At 44.5% G+C, this 22,652-nt stretch overlaps 1 protein-coding gene across 1 annotated transcript in view; it reads right to left on the minus strand.

Moving 5' to 3' along the window:
* Window positions 1-223: 223 nt before the first annotated feature.
* LOC108523180 (D-aminoacyl-tRNA deacylase 1) overlaps window positions 224-22,652 on the minus strand; it is a gene marked incomplete at its 3' end in the record, with an annotated part of 24,142 nt that continues 1,713 nt past the window's right edge. The window contains exons 2-3 of the mRNA XM_017863706.1: window positions 2,636-2,726; window positions 224-459 (exon numbers count right to left, since the gene is read on the minus strand). Coding sequence (XP_017719195.1) covers window positions 224-459; window positions 2,636-2,726 — 327 coding nt within the window. The remainder of the gene's footprint in view (window positions 460-2,635; window positions 2,727-22,652) is intronic.

Here is a 22,652-nt window from a genome sequence, read left to right on the forward strand (position 1 = left end):
AAATGTGAACAGAAGGGAGGAAGGCAAGTGCCAGCAGGAGCATTCTGAGAACACGTGTTACGTGTAACAGCAGCAATAGCAGCAGCTAGTATGTGGTTCTAAGTAAGTAACAAGCATAAACAATGACTTTCCAGGAAAGGTGATGCTGCAATTGCAGCTTCTCTTTTCCCTCTGTCCAGGAGTGTCCCAAAGACCCCTTCCTGGATGTGGCTCTCCTGCTTACCTTTGATAAGCTCTGGCCTGTATGTTTTACGCAGCTGCTCCAGGAAGCTGTTGTAAAAGCCCTCTGCCTGCTCCGTGGGCATTGCTAGGTGGAAATCAGGCTTGTTTCCCTTCAGGACACACTGGAGGGTAAACTGGCTGACACACAGAATCTCGTACTGTTTGTCCATCACACTCTTAGACCAGTGCTTCCCGCTCTCATCTTCAAACACACGCAGGTTTAGAATCTTTCGGACCCTAAGGGGAAAAAGAGCAGTGAGAGCTACCTGAGAGATCACAAGCCCCCCAACACACTCCATACCCCACAAATGTCACCAGCTTCCAGCCAAATAAGGACATAATGACAACTCCAGCCCTGACAGGAAGCATGACCTCAGGCAAGTCACTTATCCACCCTGTGTTTCAGTGGCCTCAGCGGCAATACAGAATAATAACAGTTCTGCCTCACAGGGTTGTTTTCAGATTGCCTTCTTTGCCAGTCCCTCCAGTTCACAGCAGCTACTGGTGAGAACTGGGGCTAAGACAACAACCACCTATTCTCTGCTCCTTTAGGTCAGGGATATTTCAAAATGTGGATCCAATTGTAATTTTTCATGAACGAATTCATCACATTAGGATAAATGACATCCATTTTTACACCCCTTCTTGGAGCTACTCAAAATGAACAATTCGGCTGAGCATGGTGGCTCATGCCTGTAATCCCAGCACTTTGGGAGGCCACAGCGGGTGGATCACCTGAGGTCAGTAGTTCGAGACCAGCCTGGCCAACATAGAGAAACCCTATCTCTACTAAAAATACAAAAGTTAGCCAGGTGTGGTGGCAGGCGCCTTTAATCCCAGCTACTCAGGAGGCTTAGGCACAAAAGTCGCTTGAACCGGGGAGGCAGAGGTTGCAGTAAGCCAAGATCATGCCATTGCACTCTAGCCTGGGCGACAGAGGGAGACTCTGTCTCAAAAAAAAAAAAAAATTTCAGCAAATACACTGAGAAAAATCATGGTTATTGCAAATATGCAAAAAGATCTGGAGAAAGACACCTTGACAACTATGTCACAAGCTCCTTAAGCCCCAGAGGGGCTTTCCCTATATATGTGGATGAAGAAGGATAGTCACCATGGCAAGAAGGTTGACCAGGTGACATCTATAGGGTCAGATTTGAGAAGCACAGCAGAGAACCACCAGCATAAAAGCTGAAAACCCACCATTTGAGAGCCATACTTCTGGATGATGTTGAAGTCAATAGTTTCAAAGACTCTATAATAAATACTAATTCACCGACTCTTAATATGGGCATCCTCAGGGATAGGTGCTACTCATTACCCCCTCTCCACAGCCAAGATTTGTCTTATGTTGAATCACATCTCTTAAGCACTAGGCTAAATATTAGCTCTGTAGTATGTCAGAGCCATAAAGACATCCAAACCCACAGCTTCAGTTTTTAGCCATTACACCATTCTACTGCTTCTTTGAGTATCCAGGGGACAGCTACTAAAACACCACAATCACTGAAGTAGTACTGAATGATAGTTATTCATCATCAACACCTTAGCGGGAATTGAGTTTCAAGTCTGATTTTCAATCTAATACAAAAGAGACAGTTGGGCAGGGTTATACCCAAGCTCTGAGCACCAGGGGACAGAATAAATGGATCCAGCATCTAAAGTAAATGTGCCCCGTGGTGATGGAGGGGAGAGGTGCACGGAGGGCGCATTCTGCTTTTATGTCTGGAATGAATGGAAGCTGTAAAGTGAACAATCATTAAGCAGGATTTTAGGGCTATATTTCATCTGTGTTGCCTTGGCTAAGACACCTAAAACTTTCTATAGTAGAGTTTGCCCATCTGTAAACTCGGAAAGCCAGGCAGGCAGAGCAATGGCAACTCCTGTTCCTCAACCCCCACCACCACCTTAGTAAAAAGATCATTGGCTTCAAGGTCAGGGAGCCCAGACTCTAACTGGGGATCAGGTTTTTTGCTAAGTGTGTGTGCATGACCTAGAGCAAGGAATTTAATCTCTCTGAGTTCCAGATACCTATGTGCACAGTGGGCTAGCAGGCACTCTAAAAATACATAGTGCCCAGATAACATTGCCCAGTTTAAAAAAGAGAAACCAGACATAAGAAAAGAGGCTTGGTTTTTGCATTAAGAGAACAAGAGGCATGATCTGAAGCTGTAGTAGCAAAAAGAGGGAGGATAGGCGGTGCTCCTGCTCTGAGGCCGACTTAGTGTTGAGGTCTCCCAGATCATTCTTCCTCAGTCTCCTCCTCTGGAACACGGAAATAACCATACTACATCCAATGGAACAATGGTTATAAGTGACAAGGGCTCACTTCACAGGCACAAAGTACTATGGAAGTTCCCAGCATAACCACCACCATGTAGCCCATTCGAACAGCGATGACAGAAATGCAGCTTACATGTGCTCCAGTTCCTTCTGCGTATCCTCCAGGGAAATACCCAGCAACACACATATGCCCCTTCCAATGGCACTAATCTGCTCTCCTCCAACTACAAAGGAACCAAAAGGGAGAGAAGAACTCAGAACCAAACAAGGGCATGAAGCACATTTAGGTAACCACACGAGTATTTTAAACATCATACACACTTCTTATAACTTCTTTGGTTAAAGTCAGCACATATTCGAAAATGAAAAGAGTTACATAAATGCAGTGAGATGATAATAATTTCCATCCATTCTGATTTTATCTCTGGAATGAATGGGAGCTGTAAAGTGAACAACCACTAAGCAGGATCTTAGGGCCATATTTCATCTATGTTACCTTGGGTAAGACACCAAAACTTTCTATGGTCAAGTTTGCCCATCTGTAAAAACAGAATTATGTTTTCCTCCCCTAGAGAGGCCAGATCAGCTATATTAATTCTCAGAAAGGATATTCCTGCCTTTTGTGGAAAATCAGCAAATATGGTAATACAGTATACAGGAAGCACAAAGGGGAAAATGTTCATATCATAAAAACAAATGATTTTCCTACTTACTACGAGGACAAATACATAATACATAAAAATCACAATTTATGTGTTAAGTTTCAACTCATCAAACTGCTATTATTTCCCACTTTAGTTCTGTGGTTACATTCTAAGCCAATGACCTCCAAACCTTTTTCAATCATACACCTTGTCCATTAAAAAACAAACAAAAAAAGGCTCTAAGCATACACTCCTAACATTTGTATATGTATTTATAACCAAATGCATGCCCTACTACCATTAGACAGTATCTCAAATGGTAGCAAGATGCATCATTATGGGCCGGGCATGGTGGTTTATGCCTGTAATCCCAGCTCTTTGGGAGGCTGAGGCAGGCAGTCACATGAGGTCAGGAGTTCGACACCTGTTTGGTGAACACGGTGAAATCCCGTTTCTAATAAAAATACATAAATTAGCCAGGCATAGTGGTGGATGCCTGTAATCCCAGCTACTCAGGAGGCTGACGCAGGAGAATCGCTTGAACCCGGAAGCTGGAGACTGCAGTGAGCCAAGATCACATCATAGAACTCCAGCCTTCCAGCCTGGGCAACAAGAGTGAATCTCCATCTCAAAAAAAAAAAAAAAAAAAGATGCATCTTTATGATGGAGAATCTATCATTTTTTTTTTCCATTCGTTTTTCTTTTTAAGACGCAGGATCTCTCTATGTTGTCCAAGCTGGAGTGCAGTGACTATTTACAGGTGCAATCCCACTCCTAATCATTACAGGAGTTCTGACCTGCTCCATGTCCAAACTAGGCTCCTGGTGGTCCTCTGGTCCTGGGAACTCACCAGATTGATGCAGAACTTTGGTATGACAACAGGTCAGCACAGTGCAGTATAGCCCAGAACCCCTGGGCTCAAACAATCCTCCCTGCCTCGGCGTCCACAGTAGCTGGGACTATGGATGCACGCCATCACACCCAGCTAAATCTGTATTTCAAGTGGTGCTCTTGATAATTTTCTACTTTTTTTGGCCAATTATTTGCCAATCTTAATAGATTATGTTGTTTTACTATTTCATCTTGTACTGACCTAATGTTCTAATCAGGAATAGAAGGGTCAACTCAGCCATTTTCTTGTTGTTTGCTCGCTTCTGCTGGATAATAGCTATAAATACAACTAACACAGTAACATAGACTATGCCATGTTGCAATATACTGCTAAAGAAAGGGTGAGAAACTTCCCTCGTTCTTCAGTTGTAATGGCAAGAGACCACCTGGTATTCAGACCCCAGGTGAGCACATCGATCCATTCCTGAAATAATCAGTAATGCTGAATTTCTCTGATTTTTATGCTAAAATTTTTCAAATATTTTCTTCTGTGCTGCTTTTCTTATAATGAACTGTGTGTGTGTGACTTATTGTCCTTTGAGCCACTGCCTCAAAAGCTGAAATAGAAATAATCTATCCTGACATAGGTAGTAAACAACTGGGGGTTGGTTTGCTCATTTGCATTGCTTCAGAAAAAGCCTTTGGCTTTATTTGTTCTTTGAATAAATCAACATTACTTTCTTACAATGTTGATATACTTTCTAAATTTTTCCCAAAGTATGTTTCAAAAAATAAAGGTCATGAAGCTATATCTATCATCAAAGTAAGGATTATACATTTTAGAAAATATGAGAGGCCGGGCGCGGTGGCTCAAGCCCTATAATCCCAGCATTTGGAGCCGAGAGGGCGGATCACGGGTCATGGAGATCGAGCCATCTGGCTTCTAAATGGTGAAACCCTGTTTGACTAAAAATACAAATAACTAGGGCGACGTGGCGGGCTTGTAGTCCCGCTACTTGGGAGGCTGCGCGGAGGAATGGCGTAAATAAAACCAGGAGGCGGTGGCTTGCAGTGAGCTGAGTCAGGCCATTGCATCCAGGCCCTGGGCGCAGAGCGAGACTCCGCCTCAAAAAAAAAAAAAAAAAAAAAATATGAGAAACCAAAAAAAAAGAACAAAGGACTTTAATATTTTAATGATTTCCTTTTAATATTTTATCTATTCATACATTTTCATTCATATTTGTTTCCAACTACTATAATAATGTTGTATGTAAATTTTTGTAATTATATTGCATAAGAATTTTTTCATGTCATAACCTTTTCCTAAACACCTTTTAATAGATTCATCTCATCAAGCAGACTGATTAACCATCCCATTTTGCTGGACATATGGCTTCTTTCAAAATTTTCACTTCAATAAATAACAGTGTAATGAAAATCTTCGTACACTAAAGCCTTTTTTACAGTTAGGATTATCTGCTTAGAGTAGATTCTCAAAAGTAGAATCACTGTCAAAGAATTTTGACAGTTTTATGATTATCTTAACATGAAACAAACTATGGCCCAAAGTCTATATATGACACAGAAACTGCTGTCTTATTTTGGAGCAGTTTCGTCCCTCCTCCAGGGACAAGCAGAAGGACTAGGAGGTTCAAAAGGACTTTTTATTATAAATAAATGGATCACCAAGGGAAAAAATCTGAGAATCACCACTTTGAACAAAAGATCAAAGGGCTGGAAAAGACCTGAGATGTTTGGTCAAATTCTCTACCTATTAGTGGCATCAGCCCTGAGATCTCTTCTTCAAGAATTCACAGCCTCTAAAGTTAACCTATTTAAACCCAAACATTTTAGATCCTCTTTCAACACTGTGTTTACAGACATCAGATTTTAGCTGCTGACACTGAGTGATGGGACATGGGGGTTATTGCATTATTCCGTCTGTTAATATGTTTGAAATGTGCCATAATAAACTTTTAAAAATTAGATTATCACGATACCCAACCTAAGGCATCAAAATGTGTTTGATCAAGCTGGGTGCGGTGCCTCATGCCTGTAATCCCAGCACTTTGGGAGGCCGAGGCAGGCAAATCACTTGAAGCCAGGAGTTTGAGACCAGCTTAGGGTTTTGGCAAAACCCTGTCTCCACTAAAAATACAAAAAAAAAAATTAGCCAGGCACAGTGGTGTGCACCTGTAAGCCCAGCTACTCAGGATGCAGAGAACAAGAACTGCTTGAACCCAGGAGGCAGAGGCTGCAGTGATTCGAGATGGCGCCACTGTACTCCAGCCTGGGCAACAAAGCAAGACTCTCTCAAAACAAAAACAAAACCAATTAGCCAATTGGAGAAATCTGATGGACTGGGCATCAAATGATATTAAAGGGTTACTATAAAAAAAAAAGTGTTTGACCAATCACATAAATTGAATATACCACATAGTAAAATGTGTGACTCCTAAGCTGGACATAGTAGTGGCACATGCCTGTAGTCTAGCTACTCAAGATGCTGATGCTAAAGGATCACTTGAGCCCAAGAGTTTGAGGTAGTAGTAAGCTATAATAGTGCCACTGCACTCCAGCCTGGGTGACAGAGCAAGACCCCCATCTCTAAAACAAACCATAAATACATAAATTTAAAAATAAGGGTGAAGTCAGCCAACTATTTTAAAATAAAATAAAACGTGTGACTCCTGATATTTTATGCTGTCCTGACCATAAAACAGGAAGTTAATGTTTTAGAACCCCTAAAATAAAATGCCATTCAAACACAGCCACATTTCAGTGAAACCAGCCACATTTTAAAGGAATCAGAAAATCCCTTTCCATTACAATGCTACTAGAAGGCCTAAGTGGAGGGCCCTTCTAACATAATTTCACAGTTCCCCAACCCAGAATTCCCGAATTATTTACACTTTCCCATAATTAACACCCTTATCCTTTTTAACATGTAGGTTAGGTTGTTTTAACTAAAAGCATATAACTTAAATAATGAACCAAAATAACCTAAACTCTATTTAGCACATCTCATAGAATATACATTTTCAATATCCCAGATTAGCAGGATGGAGAGTTCAGGAGAGAGATCAAAATTTAAATCTGTCAGTGATGACCACACACAGCAGCAGACTGCAAGATTCTTCTCAATAATGCAAAATATCTTTAATCTATGAATTTTCCCAGTTTTCATGAATTTAAATATTTACCGAAATGTTGTAAACCCTTTAAAATTCCTAAATCCCAGTGCCACTCTATCCGCTATTATTCCAGGACCATTTCCAAAACCAAAGTTACCAGAACAGCTTAGAAATCATTAGACGGGGCTGAAAAATAGACTCTCAGATTTAAATATATGGTTTTGGTGGGTTTGGTTGTTTCTTTAGGGGTTTTTGTTGTTTTATTTTGTTGTTCTGGGGGTTTATTTGTTGTTTTTTGAGACAGAGTCTCGCTCTGTCGCCCAGGCTGGAGGTTAGTGGCACAATCTCAGCTCACTGCAAGCTTTGCCTCCCAGGTTCAAGCAATTCTCCTGCCTCAGCCTCCCGAGTAGCTGGGATTACAGGCACCCACCACCGCTCCCAGCTGATTTTTGTATTTGTAGCAAAGATGGGGTTTCTCTATGTTGGCCAGGCTGGTCTCAAACTCCTGGCCTCAGGTGATCTGCCCGCCATGGCCTCCCAAAGAGCTGGAATTAGACTTGAGTCACCGTCCCCCGCCTGTTTTGTTTTTAATTCATACTTTTGTGGACACAAGAACACATATTTGCTGCAGACTGGCTCGAAGGACAGGATATCTGAAATTATTTGAACTGAAACAATATAATTCTGCCAATAAAGACAGAAAAGACTAAAGACAATATAAAACTTGTCATTCAAATGTTTTTTAAAAATTATCTTTCGTATCGTGGTTTTCTTAAAACGACTACATTATCTACACTTATCATCTGGACCTCTGATGCCCAACCAAGACTAGAGTGCTCGAGTGATGACCAGGGGTCGGGTGGCTTGGTCCACAAGAAATGAGTGAAAAAGAGAAATGTTTTCCTCTTGAATCCTTTAGATCCCGACCCCTCGGCGCAGAGTTCAGCGACAGAGGGCGAGGGGCGTCCTGGGCGGGGGGCGCCCTTCATCCAGCCTGGGTTCCAGTCACGTGCGTGCACGCAACTGTCAGAGCTGCTCAGCCCAAGGAGCAACTCTTCGCATCTGTGCATTTCATCCTGAGTCAAGCCCCATAAAAATTGGAATACGTAAAAATGGGCAAAAATTGAACATTTAAAATACAGCAGTGAAAAGGGAAGCGTGCCTGCTCCAGAAATGCTCTACGCGTGGTTCATCAACGCTCCCTGAAGAGCGGGCCACGGGGATGCTCCGAGGCTCCGCCATCCCGCACGCAGGACAAAGGTGCTGAGAATGAGGCGCGCTCGTTCCTGCACCCGCTGCCGAGAGCCCGAAGCCAGGGGCGCGCCGGGGCCGGCCGGGCACGTGCAGTGGGCTCTCCGAACGCTGCGCTGCCCAGGAGCCGGCCCCGGGGACTCGCGGTTGCGGGGACCGAGCTCGCGAAGGGGACCACGCTCGCGGAGGGGCCGCAGCGGCCCCGAGGATGGCGCAGGAAGACCCCCCACGCAGGACAGCCGGTCGCGGGGGTCAGGGGCGGCTCCTCCCGGGCCCGGCCCCGCCCGACTGACCTGTGACGCTGGCCCGGGTGACGCGCTGCACCACGGCCTTCATGGCGGCGGCTGGGGCGAGTGGGGCGGCGCCGCGCTGCGTCCGGCCTCGCGACTCTGAGGGCGGCTCCGCGGCCGGCGCCCTCTGGAGGTGACACCCGGAAGCGAGCCCAACGGTCTGGTCCGACTCGGTCGGCTGAAACCCACCCCACGTCGGCCACGCCCACTCTCGGCCTGGCGATAGGCCCACCCACTCATAGATTGACTCCGCCCATGCATGCCACGCCCACCTGCTGCCCAACCTTAACCCCGCCCGTCATTGAAAAGCCCCGTCCCGGTGCTTGGCCCTGCCCCACCCACATCGTGGTCCCGCCAGAGCCCTTTGATCCCGCCATCCCGAGCCCAGCCCCTACCCAGTGCCCAGAACCCACTCTGCCCCGAAGGCAGTCTCTATGCTGGCTTTTTTCTCCAACGTACCCGAACCTAAGAACCCGTCATCACTAAGCCTTTGAATTCAGCCTGAATCCTATTTCTAATTGTATTCCTCTTTCCTCTTTTCCACTCCTCTGCAGGCAGATCCTCCCAAATTCTTCTTCCCTTGTCTTCCTGCCTCAGTGGCTTCTCAGATACCACATACAAAAGGATCTGCTGCCTAAAATAGCCATTTAACTATCTCACTATTAATTCGACTTAGCCATGTCATGATAATAAATAGGTATGTGATTCTAGAATTCTAATTTCTCATTTAATACAAATACTAATAATTGGCCCCCTCACTGGGTTGTTAGATTTAAATAAACCAAACTACGTAAAAGTGCTTAGATGGCAGCAAAGGGCTGTACAACTATTACCCCAACAAATTATTATCATTGCTAAAAATAATTCCATCTCAGCAGTCTTCACCTTGAAGGTGACTAACAGCATTGGTGGGCGTAGAAAAGGCATTGAAATGGAGAAGAAACCCTCACTTGCCCAGAAAAGACTACAAACTAGTATGCTTGTTTGTTAAATACTGAATACTAAATTGCCTTAATAACGTTGTCAAAGTTAACATAACCAGTTAACATAACCAGGCATCATGTGCCTCCTGATATTGCACTGGGAAGGACACAACATCAATCTTGCAGTATTTCTGCCAAATAATGTATAACCTGAATCCAATCATGATGAAACATAAGACAAAAATAAACTGAGGAACATTCTACAAAATAACTAGGTAGAATTCTGAGAATTAATGAGGAAATTTTTTTTTTTTTTTTTTTTTTTTTGAGACACCGTTTTTTGCTCTTTGTTGCCCAGGCTGAAGTGCAATGACGCGATCTCGGCTCACCGCAACTTCTGCCTCGTGGGTTCAAGCAATTCTCCTGTCTCAGCCTCCCGAGTAACTGGTATTACAGGCATGCGCCGCCATGCCCAGCTAATTTTGTATTTTTATTAAGGATGAGGTTTCTCCATGTTGGTCAGGCTGGTCTGGAACTCCTGACCTCAGGCAATCCGCCTGCCTCGGCCTCCCAAAGTGCTGGGATTACAGGCATGAGCCACCATGCCCAGCTGCGGACTTTTTAAAAGACAGCAAAACTACCTGTAATCCCAGCACTTTGTTAATTCTGGGTTTCTGGCATGGAGCTTTTAAAATTCTTGGAATTTCTCAAGAGACAGGAGTATCTTTGTTATTCATGAGCTCCTTGATTATTCCTGAGTTTACTAACAAGACAATTCAGATTGGGAGCTGATCACAGGAAAAACCAATCCTGACTGGATGTCTGAGCCAGCCCAACCTGTGGGAGGGGTAGAAGACAGAGATTGAGTTCAACCTGTGGCCAGTGATTCAATCAGTCATGCTTACATGATGAAATCCCGGGAAAAACTCTGGACACTGAAGCTACATGGAACTTCCTGGTTGCTGAACACATTGATGTGCTGGGAGGGTGATGGCCCTGATTCCACAGGGCGAAAGCACAGAGGCTGTGTGTTTGGTACTCTCGCAGACCTTGCCTAACATATCTCCTCATCTGGCTGGTCCTAATTTTTATAATAAAACTATAAATTATAATTACAGCACTTTCCTCAGTTCCATATGTCATTCTAGTGCATTATCAACCCTGAGGGGGTCATGGATACTCCTGACTGTGTAGCCAGTTGGTCTGAAGTGCAGGCGGTTTGGGGACACCCAAGTGTGGTTGGCACCTGAAATCTTTTTGGGAAACATACCCTTAAACTTGCAGGATCTGTTCTAACTCAAGATGATTCGTGCCAGAGTTGAACTGCAATTCACCAGTTGGTGTTCAGTGAACCCCAAAGCCCTCCATACCATATTCCACCATAAGAGTCATACCCTTTCCTATTTTTTTTTTTTTTTTTTGGAGACAGAGTCTTGCACTGTCACCCAGACTGGAGTACAGTGGCTCGTTCTGGCTCACTGCAACCTCCGCCTCACAGGCTCAAGCGATTCTCCTGCCTTAGACTTCTGAGTAGCTGGGATTACAGGTGCTGCCACCATGCCTGGCTAATTTTTGTATTTTTAGTAGAGACGGGGTTTCACCATGTTGGCTAGGCTGTTCTCAAACTCCTGACCTCAAGTGATCCACCTGCTGTAGCCTCCCAAAGTGCTGGGATTACAGGCGTGAGCCATCGCACCTGGCAAATCCCCACTTAAATAAGTGGCTCCACTTGTTTCCTGGAGCCAGCAGTGACCTGTGATTGCTCTCTTCCCCATTCCCTAAGTATCTCGTCCATCAGCAAATCTTCTCCCTCTCCAAAACCTATCCCAAAGTGCCCTCTTCTCTCCACCCCCTCCCCCCGCCCCCGCATCATCCGCTCCACCATTCTTTCCCATTTGGATTTCTACCACACCTTCCTCATTGGTCTTCCTACTTCCCCTTTGTCCTTCTCCAAGCCATTCTCCAGGCGCAGATGAAAGTGATTCTCTAAAATATAAAGTCTTAACAATCCAGACTCTGACCACCTTTAAATTCCTCAAATAGTCATTGGTTGCTACCTCAGGACTTCAGGATCTGCTTTTGCTCTACCCGGAACAGGTAGGTTCCTCTACCTTCATCCACTCTTTGTACAGCATGTTCCTCTCCTACCTTTAGGTTTTCAGCTTCAATGCCACCTCCTCAGACAGATCTTCTCTGTCCGCACCAAGAAAAGTAGGTGTTCCTGCTCCCTGTTTTTCTCATGTTTGTCCCGTGGGTTTTCTCTCATAATCTTCTGGTGACTTTCAATGACTCTATTTGCCTGGTAAGCTGTGTTCTTCTACCTGTGTCTCTCATGCTTACCACTGAATCCTCAGCATCTAGCACAGTACCTGGGGCTCAGGTAATATTGCCAAAGGAATAAATGTGAGAAGCCAATTTTTTGGCTTAACAGTGTATCATGGATTTACAGTATTTCTCTATTAATAGATGTGCAGATGCTAAGGACTAATATATGTATTGTAATTACCCTAAACAGTTTTTTCTGTTGATGAACATTTGGGTCTGAATCAGCTGGGATGTTTTTTTGGTTGCATGGAACTCAAAATGACTCAAACTTTTAAGAAGTGTGTTATTTCCGAGTAGCTGGGACTATAGGTGCCCGCCACCACACCCTGTCGAGGCAGGAGAATGGTGTGAACCCAGGAGTTGGAGCCTGCAGTGAGCCAAGATCGTGCCACTGCACTCCAGCCTGGGCAACAGAGTGAGACTCCATCTCAAAAAAAAAAAAAGAAAGAATGAAAGAAAAAAAAATGTGTTATCTGTGCACTGTTTTTTTTTTTTTTTTTAATGACCTTAGGAAATGTGACTTAGCCTGATTCAGCTTCAGTCTTCTTATCTGTAAAGTGGGGATAATATCTTGTCTTCAAGATTGCAGTGAGGAGTAAATATAACACAAGAGCACTCAAAAAATGATCTTGCAGCAAACAATCTAAGTATATTTTCACAATCACACAGACATGGTGGGGCCATATCTGTCATTTTGGAAATGATAATAGGCCATATCATTAATCTTAAAAGTCTAATTCAGGCATTAAAGCAGAGCTCCCCAGAGGGTTGAAAGCCCAGTGCTAGAACCTGCTGGAGCACAGCACCCGAAAAAGCATGGTTCATTCCATCTGGGTGAGTTTCTATTGCTAGGAGCACCTTAATTCCATCACTTCTTTGACATCAGCCATTTCAACGTTTTTCTCTAATCTATCAGCACACAAATTGGGGAGCGATTTTCCTCCCTGGAAATGGATTAGTCCAGGAGATTCTCATGTTTGCTTTGAAGTATGCTGGATCTGAGATGGAAAAATCCAAAAACATGGCCAGATGGTCCTCTGATGTGAAATCACCAGAAAGTCTCTGTGAAATCCACATGCCCAGTTCCCATCTACTTCCAGAAAATCCACTCAAAATACCGCCTCACCTTGGATGTTACCTTGATTCACCTACAGTGTTTGGCGAGGCACCAACTACAGGGCAGGCCCGGCCCGGCCCGGTCACTGAGCAACCAATCGAGTCCTGGCACCTCCAATAACCTAAGGCAAAAGGTAGTGAGTTCTTTCAATGTCATCTTAGGGCACTGTGTTTAATGGGCTCACTCAAGAATTATTTAATTAATTAGGGTATTTAGTGAACTAGGGTACCTTTGTTTGACTCATCATCTACTCTTCTTTTTTTTTTTGAGATGGAGTCTCGATCTGTTGCCCAGTCTGGAGTGCAGTGGCGTGATCTCAGCTCACTGCAACCTCCGCCTCCTGGGTGCAAGTGATCCTCCTGCCTCAGCCTCCCAAGTAGCTGGGATTACAGGCGCAAGCCACTATGCCCGGCTAACTTTTGTATTTTTAGCAGAGACGTGGTTTTGCCATGTTGGCCAGGTTGGTCTCAAACTCCTGACCTCAAGTGATCAGCCCACCTCGGTCTCCCAAAGTGCTGGGATTACAAGTGTAAGCCAGTGCACCTGGCCAACATTTTTTTCTTTTTTTTCTCTTTTCTTTTTTTTTTTTGTTTGAGACAGGGTCTTGCTCTGTCACGCAGGCTGGAGTACAGTGGTGTGATCATTGTTCACTGTAGCCTTGAACTCCCAGGCTCAAGCAATCTCCCACTTTAGTCTCTTAAGTAGCTGGGACTACAGGTATGCACCACTGCACCCCACTGATTTTTTTATTTTTTGTAGAGACGGGGTCTCACTATGTTAGCCAGGCACCATCACCTACTTTTAATTAAAAGCTTGGATTTTGTGAAGCTTCATGTTAACTTGTAAACTTTTGTCGAATAAAAATAATTCTGTCCATTAAAAAATAATAACCCTAAGTTTAGGGCTTTATCCCCACTAGAACATTAACCAGAAATCTTATTCTAACACTTTTTTCTCAAGTGCCTAAATAACCTCTGGTCCTTTCTTCTTCTTTGAATCAGCTTTACCATCCTGCTGGTTTTCTCATTTACAAGTTGAACAAATATTTGACATTTGCTCATTCTTGTATTTGACTCATGTTTTTAACTTTTGAAAAGTATACTTGATGGTCCTGAGCCTCTATGCGTCACAGATACAGAGTGGGACTATAACAGTATTCTTCCATAGCTGGGTGGCCTTTGCCTGCGCAGCACATCCAGGGTCCCCAAGACCACCCCCAGGTTCAGTGATTTGCTGGGAGGACTCACAGGATTCAGCACATAGTTATTGTCATGTCTGTGGTTTATTACAGCAAAAGGATGTGAAACAAAATCAGCAAAGACAAGAAGTGCACGGGGCAAAGTCTGAAGGAAAACAGGCACAGGCTTCCAAAGCCCTCTTCCTGTGGGGTTGCAAGGGACACATTCTTTTCCTCTAGCATTGATTTTTTTTTTTTTTTTTTTTTTTTTGTGAAATGGAGTCTCACTCAGTCAGCTCACTGCAACCTCCACTTCCTGGGTTCAAGCGATTCTCCTGCCTCAGCCTCCCAAGTAGTTGAGATTACAGGCATGCACCACCATGCCCGGTTAATTTTTGCATTTTTAGCAGAGGGTGGTTTCACCACGTTGACAGGCTGGTCTCAAACTCCTGACCTCAAGTGATCCACATGCCTTGGCCTCCCAAAGTGCTGGGATTACAAGCGTGAGCCACCACGCCCAGCCTTGACAACACTCTTCAAGTGTGGTCTACCAGGGTAGCTCAATAGAGACTCAGAATTTAAGTTTTTTTATTGGGAGTTTTAAAATACAGACATCCTCTACATAACACATAAATTACAGGTGGGTGGAGGCAGGGTGAAGGGTGGGCTGGACATAGAGAGATGTTTGAGTCTGCAGAAGCAACACTTGGACCCCCAGGTACCCACCCCAACTTCCTGCACTACACTCAGGAAACCTGAGGTTTCTGCTTTGGCCGGAGCAGAGGAGGGGGATGTGGCCCCGGATTCAATGGAAACCCTTATTCTAAACAACCATCTCCAAACCCCTCCCCAATCTAGTTCCCAGGATTCCTACAGCCAGGCATCTACCCTCAATCCCTGTGGGAGACTGGAGAGAGGACCCTTCTCCTGGGAACTGATTGACAGATGCTGGCATGTCAGTACCTCCCACTAAAAAAATCTGGCTTGCTGTCTCTAGTGGACATTTGTCATAGTATTTGTCTTCCCAGCATTTTGTGAACATCCTATATTTGGGGAACTTCTCACCTTAAAACTCCACATATCCCCACAGTAGAAGCCAGAAATTCTTTCCCAGACTTAACTGCAGCTAAGGCAAAGGAATGTGACCAACATGCCCTGAGTTAGGCATCCCCAAGTGAAACTAGATTCGGAATCGAGTGATAAGCAGGCTGCTCCAGGAAGCCATTCTGATGTGGGGTCTTCAGAAACTCCCTGCTCTCAGAGGTACCAGAGGCAGGGGCCCAGCAGGAACAGCCTATTTTGTCAGCATGACCCCACAGTGCCTGTACCTGGTGCCATTGAGGGTGGTGGTCTGGCAGGATACTTGGGGTGCCATTCCTGGCTGCACTGTCTGTAACTATGTTTTCCTGATGATCCCCCTAATTCTAGGAGTTTCCCAATATCCTTTCCAAAGTTCCTTTTCAGCATGAACTGGCTCCAGTTCTGTGGTGTGTTGCTAAGAATCCCAATTTCAACACCAACCACCAGTAAAAAGCTAGTCATAACTTATCAAACATCTACCCCATCCTCAAGCTGCAGAAGGTTCGCGAAAGGTTCTTAAATCAATGCCCGTACAATAAGAAGGGACATTAAACAAATGCCTCCAACTTGAGACAGAGACAAAAACGAGTCACGTAAAGGAACTTATAGCAGTACAAGAAGAAATAGTAAGACAGAATACCTTCAGCCATCAGAAAATATTGTATTCATCAATGAATAGGATACCATAAAAAGGAACTAATTTACAAGAGCTTTCCATAATAGCCAATATTAAAATGCAATTAAAAAGTTGGATTACAGCCAGGCACAGTGGTGCACACCGGTAGCTCCAGCTACTCAGGAGGCTGAGGTGGGAGGTTCACTTCAGCCCAGAAGTTCAAGACCAGCCTTGGCAATATAGCAAAACCCCATCACAAAAATATATATATATATATATTGTATTATAGGAGACATAATGTATTTGCTTAGTTTTTGTTGTCTGTTTCTCTGCTGGAAGCTAGAACTGCTTGGGGGCATTGTTTATATGGTACTCAGCAGCACACAGAGCAATGCTGGCTCAGCGTCCCATGGCAGGCAGGGCTATACAAACTGGCCCCAAAGTCTGAGGAAGCTCAGAGGCCAAAAAGGAGGCTGACAAATCTGGTTTCTTAGAAAGAAACATTTAATACGGACTTAGGAACAGAAGCTGTCTGTGTCTTGGGTGGCTGCCAGGCAAGATGGTGGATCCCTGAGCTGTCACCCCTCAGACCCAGGGCTTAGCAATTCTCCTGTCTCAGCCTTCTGAGTAGCTGGGATTACAGGGGTGCACCACCATGCCTGGCTAATTTTTGTAGTTTTAGTAGAGATGGGGTTTCACTATGTTGGCCACGCTGGTCTCGAACTCCTGACCACAGGTGATCCGCCCGCCTCTGCCTCCCAAAGTGCTGGGATTACAGGCGTAATCAGATCACCCTTTTCTTTTTCTTGGCTAAAACTCAGGAGCCAAGATCATGCCACTGCACTCCAGCTTGTGTGACAGAGCAAGACTCTGTCTCCAAAAGAAAAAGAAAGCAAGAAAGAGATAAAACTGCCATGTGGAAGATGCCCTCCCTATACCAGGAGGAAAGAACCATTCTTATCACCAGAGATGGAGAGTCAAGGTCGAGATAATTCTATACAAACAGGCCTTGTTTAAATAACTCTTATCCTCCTCTGGTTTCCTGTACATTTTAGTTATTTTTCCATAATTGCCTCTTTTTGTTCAACTCAGTATATATTCAGTTAGGTTTTGCCACTTTGGGTCTCCATTTTCTATGGGGCTTCCACGTGCATGTAAGAATCTGTACACTTGGCCGGGCGTGGTGGCTCAAGCCTGTAATCCCAGCACTCTGGGAGGCCGAGACGGGCAGATCACGAGGTCAGGAGATCGAGACCATCCTGGTGAAACCCCGTCTCTACTAAAAAATACAAAAAACTAGCCGGGCGAGGTGGCGGGCGCCTGTTAGTCCCAGCTACTCGGGAGGCTGAGTCAGGAGAATGGCATAAACCCGGGAGGCAGAGCTTGCAGTGAGCTGAGATCCGGCCACTGCACTCCAGCCTGGGCGACAGAGCGAGACTCCATCTCAAAAAAAAAAAAAAAGAATCTGTACACTTTACTTTGGCTAATCTGTTTTATGTCAATTTAATTCTGAGGCCCAGCCACAAACCCTAAAAAGTATAGGTAAAATTTTGCCTCCTCCACTAAGTAAATGAATGATCCTCTCCCTGAAAAGTAGAAAATAAACAAAGAGATCAACAGTAGTTAAGAAAAAGTATAAAATAATAAAAAGTAGTCTGGAATGTCTATTAGGAATTCCAGACACACAGAAAAAAAATTAAAAGACAAACAGAATTCCTAACAAGAAAATGCCCCAGAACCAAATAAGAGTTTCCATAAACTAAGAGCCCAATCAATTTTTTTAAGCCACACTAGGTGCATCATTGTAAAATTTCAGAACACTAGAGATAAAGGAGGTCCTAAGACCTTCTGGAGAGAAGAAAACAGGTAATAATCAAAGATTAGGACTCTTCAGATGAAATATTGGAATTGCTAGAATACAGGGGACTGATGCTTTCAAAATTCTGAGGGAGAGTAATGATCAAACCTGGGGTTCTATACCCAGGCCAACTAGTAATTGAGTATGAGAATACGATAAAGACATGTTCTGGTCAGGCACAGTGGCTCATGCCTGTAATCCCAGCACTTTGGGAGGCAGAGGCAGGCAGATCACTTGAGGCCAGGAGTTTGAGACCAGCCTGGCCAATATGGTGAAACCCCATCTCTACTAAAAATGCAAAATTAGCTGGGTATGGTGGCGCAGGCCTGTAGTCCCAGCTACTCGGGAGGCTCAGGCATGAGAATCACTTGAACTTGGGAAGCAGAGGTTGCAGTGAGCCAAGATCGCACCACTGCACTCCAGCCTCTATGACAGAGCGAAACTCTGTCTCAAAAAAACAGACATGTTCAGACATGAAAAAGAGACAAAAAGCCGGGCGCGGTGGCTCAAGCCTGTAATCCCAGCACTTTGGGAGGCCGAGGCGGGTGGATCACGAGGTCAGGAGATCGAGACCCTCCTGGCTAACACGGTGAAACCCCGTCTCTACTAAAATACAAAAAACTAGCCGGGCGAGGTGGCGGGCGCCTGTAGTCCCAGCTACTCGGAGGCCGAGGCGGCAGAATGGCGGGAACCCGGGAGGCGGAGCTTGCAGTGAGCTGAGATCCGGCCACTGCACTCCAGCCTGGGCGACACAGCGAGACTCCGTCTCAAAAAAAAAAAAAGAAAGAAAAGAAAAGAAAAGAGACAAAAAAATTATATACCCTTTCTCAGAATTATGGGGACACGGATCGAGAAAACAGAGATCCATTATAAGATGGCAAAGGAAACAGCAAAGAAAAATGTATGCGAAGCAGAACTAGAGTGATCAGTCCAGATTGTAGCAAGATGACAAAGAGCTCCAAGATTTAAAAAGAGAAAAGAGAAACTGGAAAGGTTTGTGTGGAAAATTATATTGTGAGGTTAGAGGATGTGGAAAGAATGAGAGAGAAACATCAAGGAAACAAAGCAAATGAAAAAAAGAATGCAGTTAACTCCAGAAAGAAAAGTTATATGAGAAACAATTATAGCTTACTTACTTGGCTTATCAACAAACTATGTTTGCATGGTTTAAACAGGGTAACTATCAATTATTGATTCATCAAAAATATGCAATAGTTTTATTGGTTAGTCAGTTGGAAAGGAGGATCAAATCCTGATTAATAAATCCCATATATGATTGATAAATTAAAGATATTAGTAAAAGCTTATTATTTAGAAATGTGGACGTAAATACCAAAAATATATATATATACCTAATAGTTGAAAGCGAGGAGGGATAAGCAAGAACTGTTTTTTCGGTTACAAACTTTTGATCACTATTTAACTTTTTAATGCATTTGCTGCTTTGTTAAAAATATAAAAATTAATTTCAAAAAAGTCATGCTGGCTAATACTATAGAAACCAATTGGAGGGGACTCCAAGTAGAGACAGAGACAACAGGAAGTTGAGGCTACATAAGCAACGAGGACGGAGGATTTAAGTAAGGTAGGGTTAAAGGAAATGGGGAGGTGGGAATGGAGTGGAATATCTGCAGTAGAAATGATGGGACCTGGTGGCTGGAGGAAGAAGGAACAAGAAGAGGGAGAAGTCTAGAATGATATGTTCCTAATTTGAGGAACTGAGCACTCTCTGAGAAAGAGAACGGAAGGAAGAGCAGGATTGTGGGTGATGGCAGCAATTTAAGTTATGAACGAAGCTGAGGTAGCTAAACATCCAAGCAGCAATGCTAGATGGACATGGATCTTAAGTTCAGGAGAATGCTAGGCTGAAATAAGAGAATAAATTAGAGCTAGCAAAGAAACCCAGCCAGGTCCCAAGGAAAGCTAGCCCAAATGTCCCCTTAAGCCCCACAAGTGTACGGATCCTGGGTACAGACTGCCAGGTGAGAGTAGAAGTTCAGCTGTTTATCCTAGGTGTGCTCTATTAACAACCCTCACCTGCCAAGTGCCACAGCCCCTCAGCCCTTGCCCTTCGTTTCTCTGGAAGTCCCTCATGTTAGGAAATGTCTTCCAAAAGTTTCATGCTACTGTTCCCATCTCTCCCATATTTCTGATTCACTTGCTTCTCACCTTCCCCGTCTTACTGTCGCACACTGCTTCTCATTCATCAGTTTGATGCCAACCAAGATGGTCCACTGGAATACACAGCCAATTGGCACGAATCCATGCTTGACCTGATATCCCTTGGGAAGTTGAGTCTGCTGCCAGCATCTGGAGCTGTTGTGATTTTGGAATCCTTGTCACTAAGGCTGACTGCACCACAGCACTCCTCAGGCCACCCATATGGTGGAACTGACACCAGTGAGAAATCAAGATAAGGATCTGAAGGTCATAGCACTGTAGAGGAACCCTGAAATGTCCAATTCCTGTCCCACCACACATCTCTACTCACAGTGTCCTGATAGCTATGAACAGGAAAACATTACCTAAATGAGAAACAAATGCCACTTTATTCATAACTGAGGCAGTCTCTATAATCCATAGGCAGGGGTCTGATAAAAACTGAACCGAGTCTCTTGCAAGGGTGGAAGCCAAACACTGGGTTGAGGAGAGGCTGGTCAGACTTTGGCACTGCACATGGGAGGTAGTATCTTCTTGGGATACTTGTATTACGCCAGAAAGGTGGGAAAAGCAGCTGGTGTGCAATAAGAAAAGCAAGGCCGAGAGCCCAGGCAGGCTCAGTGAGTGGCTGCCTGCATTTCGGTCCCAGTGTCAGGTCTTCTGAAGACCTCAACATACTCTCTGCATTTTTTTTTTAAGATGGACTCTTGCTGTCACCAGGCTGGAGTGCAGTGATGTGATCTCGGCTCACTGCAACCTCCACTTCCTAGGTTCAACCGATTCTCCTGCCTCAGCTGCCCAAGTAGCTGGGACTATAGGCACATGGTGCCATGCCCAGCTAATTTTTGTATTTTTAATAGAGACAGGGTTTCACCATGCTGGTCAAGATGGCCTTATCTCTTGACCTCGTGATGCGCCCACCTCGGCCTTGCAAAGTGTGGGGATTACAGATGTGAGCCACCGCTCCTGGCCCATACTCTCTGCTTTAATTTTGAGCTACCAATACACATTTTTTGTAAACACCCCCTTTTGATTTAAGTTTGCTTATGTTTGTTGCCTGCAACCAAGAGATCACTGAGGAAACTGGTTCAGCATCAACCATGTCGTTCTGACTGCATTCTCAGCATTAGAATAGCACTGGCCACAGCTGGTGGGTAATCCACACCTGCCGAAGGAATGACGGATATGTGCACCAGTCCTAAATAATAGGTCCAGTCTATTTAATTCAGAAGTTACAATCTAATTTATATCATACTTAGCTAGTATGCAGTGGTACCCAAAGGGCTACTGTGAATCCCAAACTGAATGTGAGGATTGCTGAAACTAACCTCAAAGTGGCCAGTAAAGCTGTGCCTAATAGCAACATGAAATACAAATCTACCTTAACTAGTTTCGAGAAATCAAGCTTATGGAAGCTTTATGTGAAATTTCACATCAGTCTTTCACTCATGCAAATACAGAGGAACACCTCTTGAAAATGCAGATAGTAGGCCAGGTATGGTGGCTCACGCCTGTAATCCCAGCACTTCGGGAGGCCGAGGCGGGTGGATCACGAGGTCAGGAGATTAAGACCATCCTGGCTAACTCGGTGAAACCCTGTCTCTACTAAAAATACAAAAAAATTAGCTGGGCGTGGTGGCGGATGCCTGTAGTCCCAGCTACTCAGGAGACTGGGGCAAAAGAATAGCGTGAACCCGGGAGGCAGAGCTTGCAGTGAGCCGAGATGGCACCACTGCACTCCAGCCTGGTTGACAGAGGGAGACTCCCTCTCAAAAAGAAAAAGAAAATGCAGATAGATTCCTTCAAGAAAATATTTATTGCATATTACTAGTGATTATGTTTTACAGCAGTTTTAAATACATACACTCTTCACAAACACAAAAGGGGAATCGAGGCAACTATCAAATTTAAATGTTGAACCAAGTCCTGGTTTTCAGAATTCAGCAGCCAGTCATGGTTCTGCACCAGGGCCACCAGTCCACGATTTCCAATAGTTGAGGATCTTTTCTCTAATTGGAACAAAATCTTCTTTATATGTGACAACTGTTTCCACATAAAATCCTTTTGGGCGTTCAGATAGTTCACTGGGTGTTTCAGTTGTTAAGCCATCCTTTTGGTTTACTTTATCACCATTAAGAGAAAAAAAAAAAGAACACCTGAATTATTGACTTAGAAAGCAGTCACTAAAGTCTTAGAAATTAAGATAAGAATTATGTCCACTCCCTCCAACCCCAATAATGAAGAAAGGAATGAAAAGGAAGGGAAAGAAGGGAGGGAAGGGAAGGAAGGGAAGGGAGGAAAGGAAGGAGGGAAGGAAGGAGGGAAGGAGGGAGGGAGGGAGGGAGGAAGGAAGGAAGGAAAAAGGAAAGGGAAGAGAAGGCAAAGGGAAAGGGGAAGGGGAGGGGAGGGGACAAGAGGGGAGGGGACAAGAGGGGAGGGAAGGGAAGGCCAGGTGCGGTGGCTCACGCCTGTAATCCCAACCCTTTGTGGTGGCCGAGGCGGGTGGACCACCTGAGGTCAGGAGTTTGAGACCAGCCTCGCCAACCTGGTGAAACCCCCTTCTCTACTAAAAATACGAAAATTAGCCAGGCGTGGTGGCATGTGCCTGTAATCCCAGCTACTGGGGAGGATGAGGCAGGAGGACTACTTGAGCTGGGAGGTGGAGGTTGCAGTGAGCGGAGATAGCACCACTGCACTCTAGCCTGGGCGACAGAGCTAGACTCCGTCTCAAAAAAAAAAAAAAA

The sequence above is a fragment of the Rhinopithecus bieti genome, unplaced genomic scaffold (genome assembly GCF_001698545.2).
Source record: "Rhinopithecus bieti isolate Rb0 unplaced genomic scaffold, ASM169854v2 scaffold_72481, whole genome shotgun sequence".
NCBI lineage: Eukaryota > Metazoa > Chordata > Mammalia > Primates > Cercopithecidae > Rhinopithecus > Rhinopithecus bieti.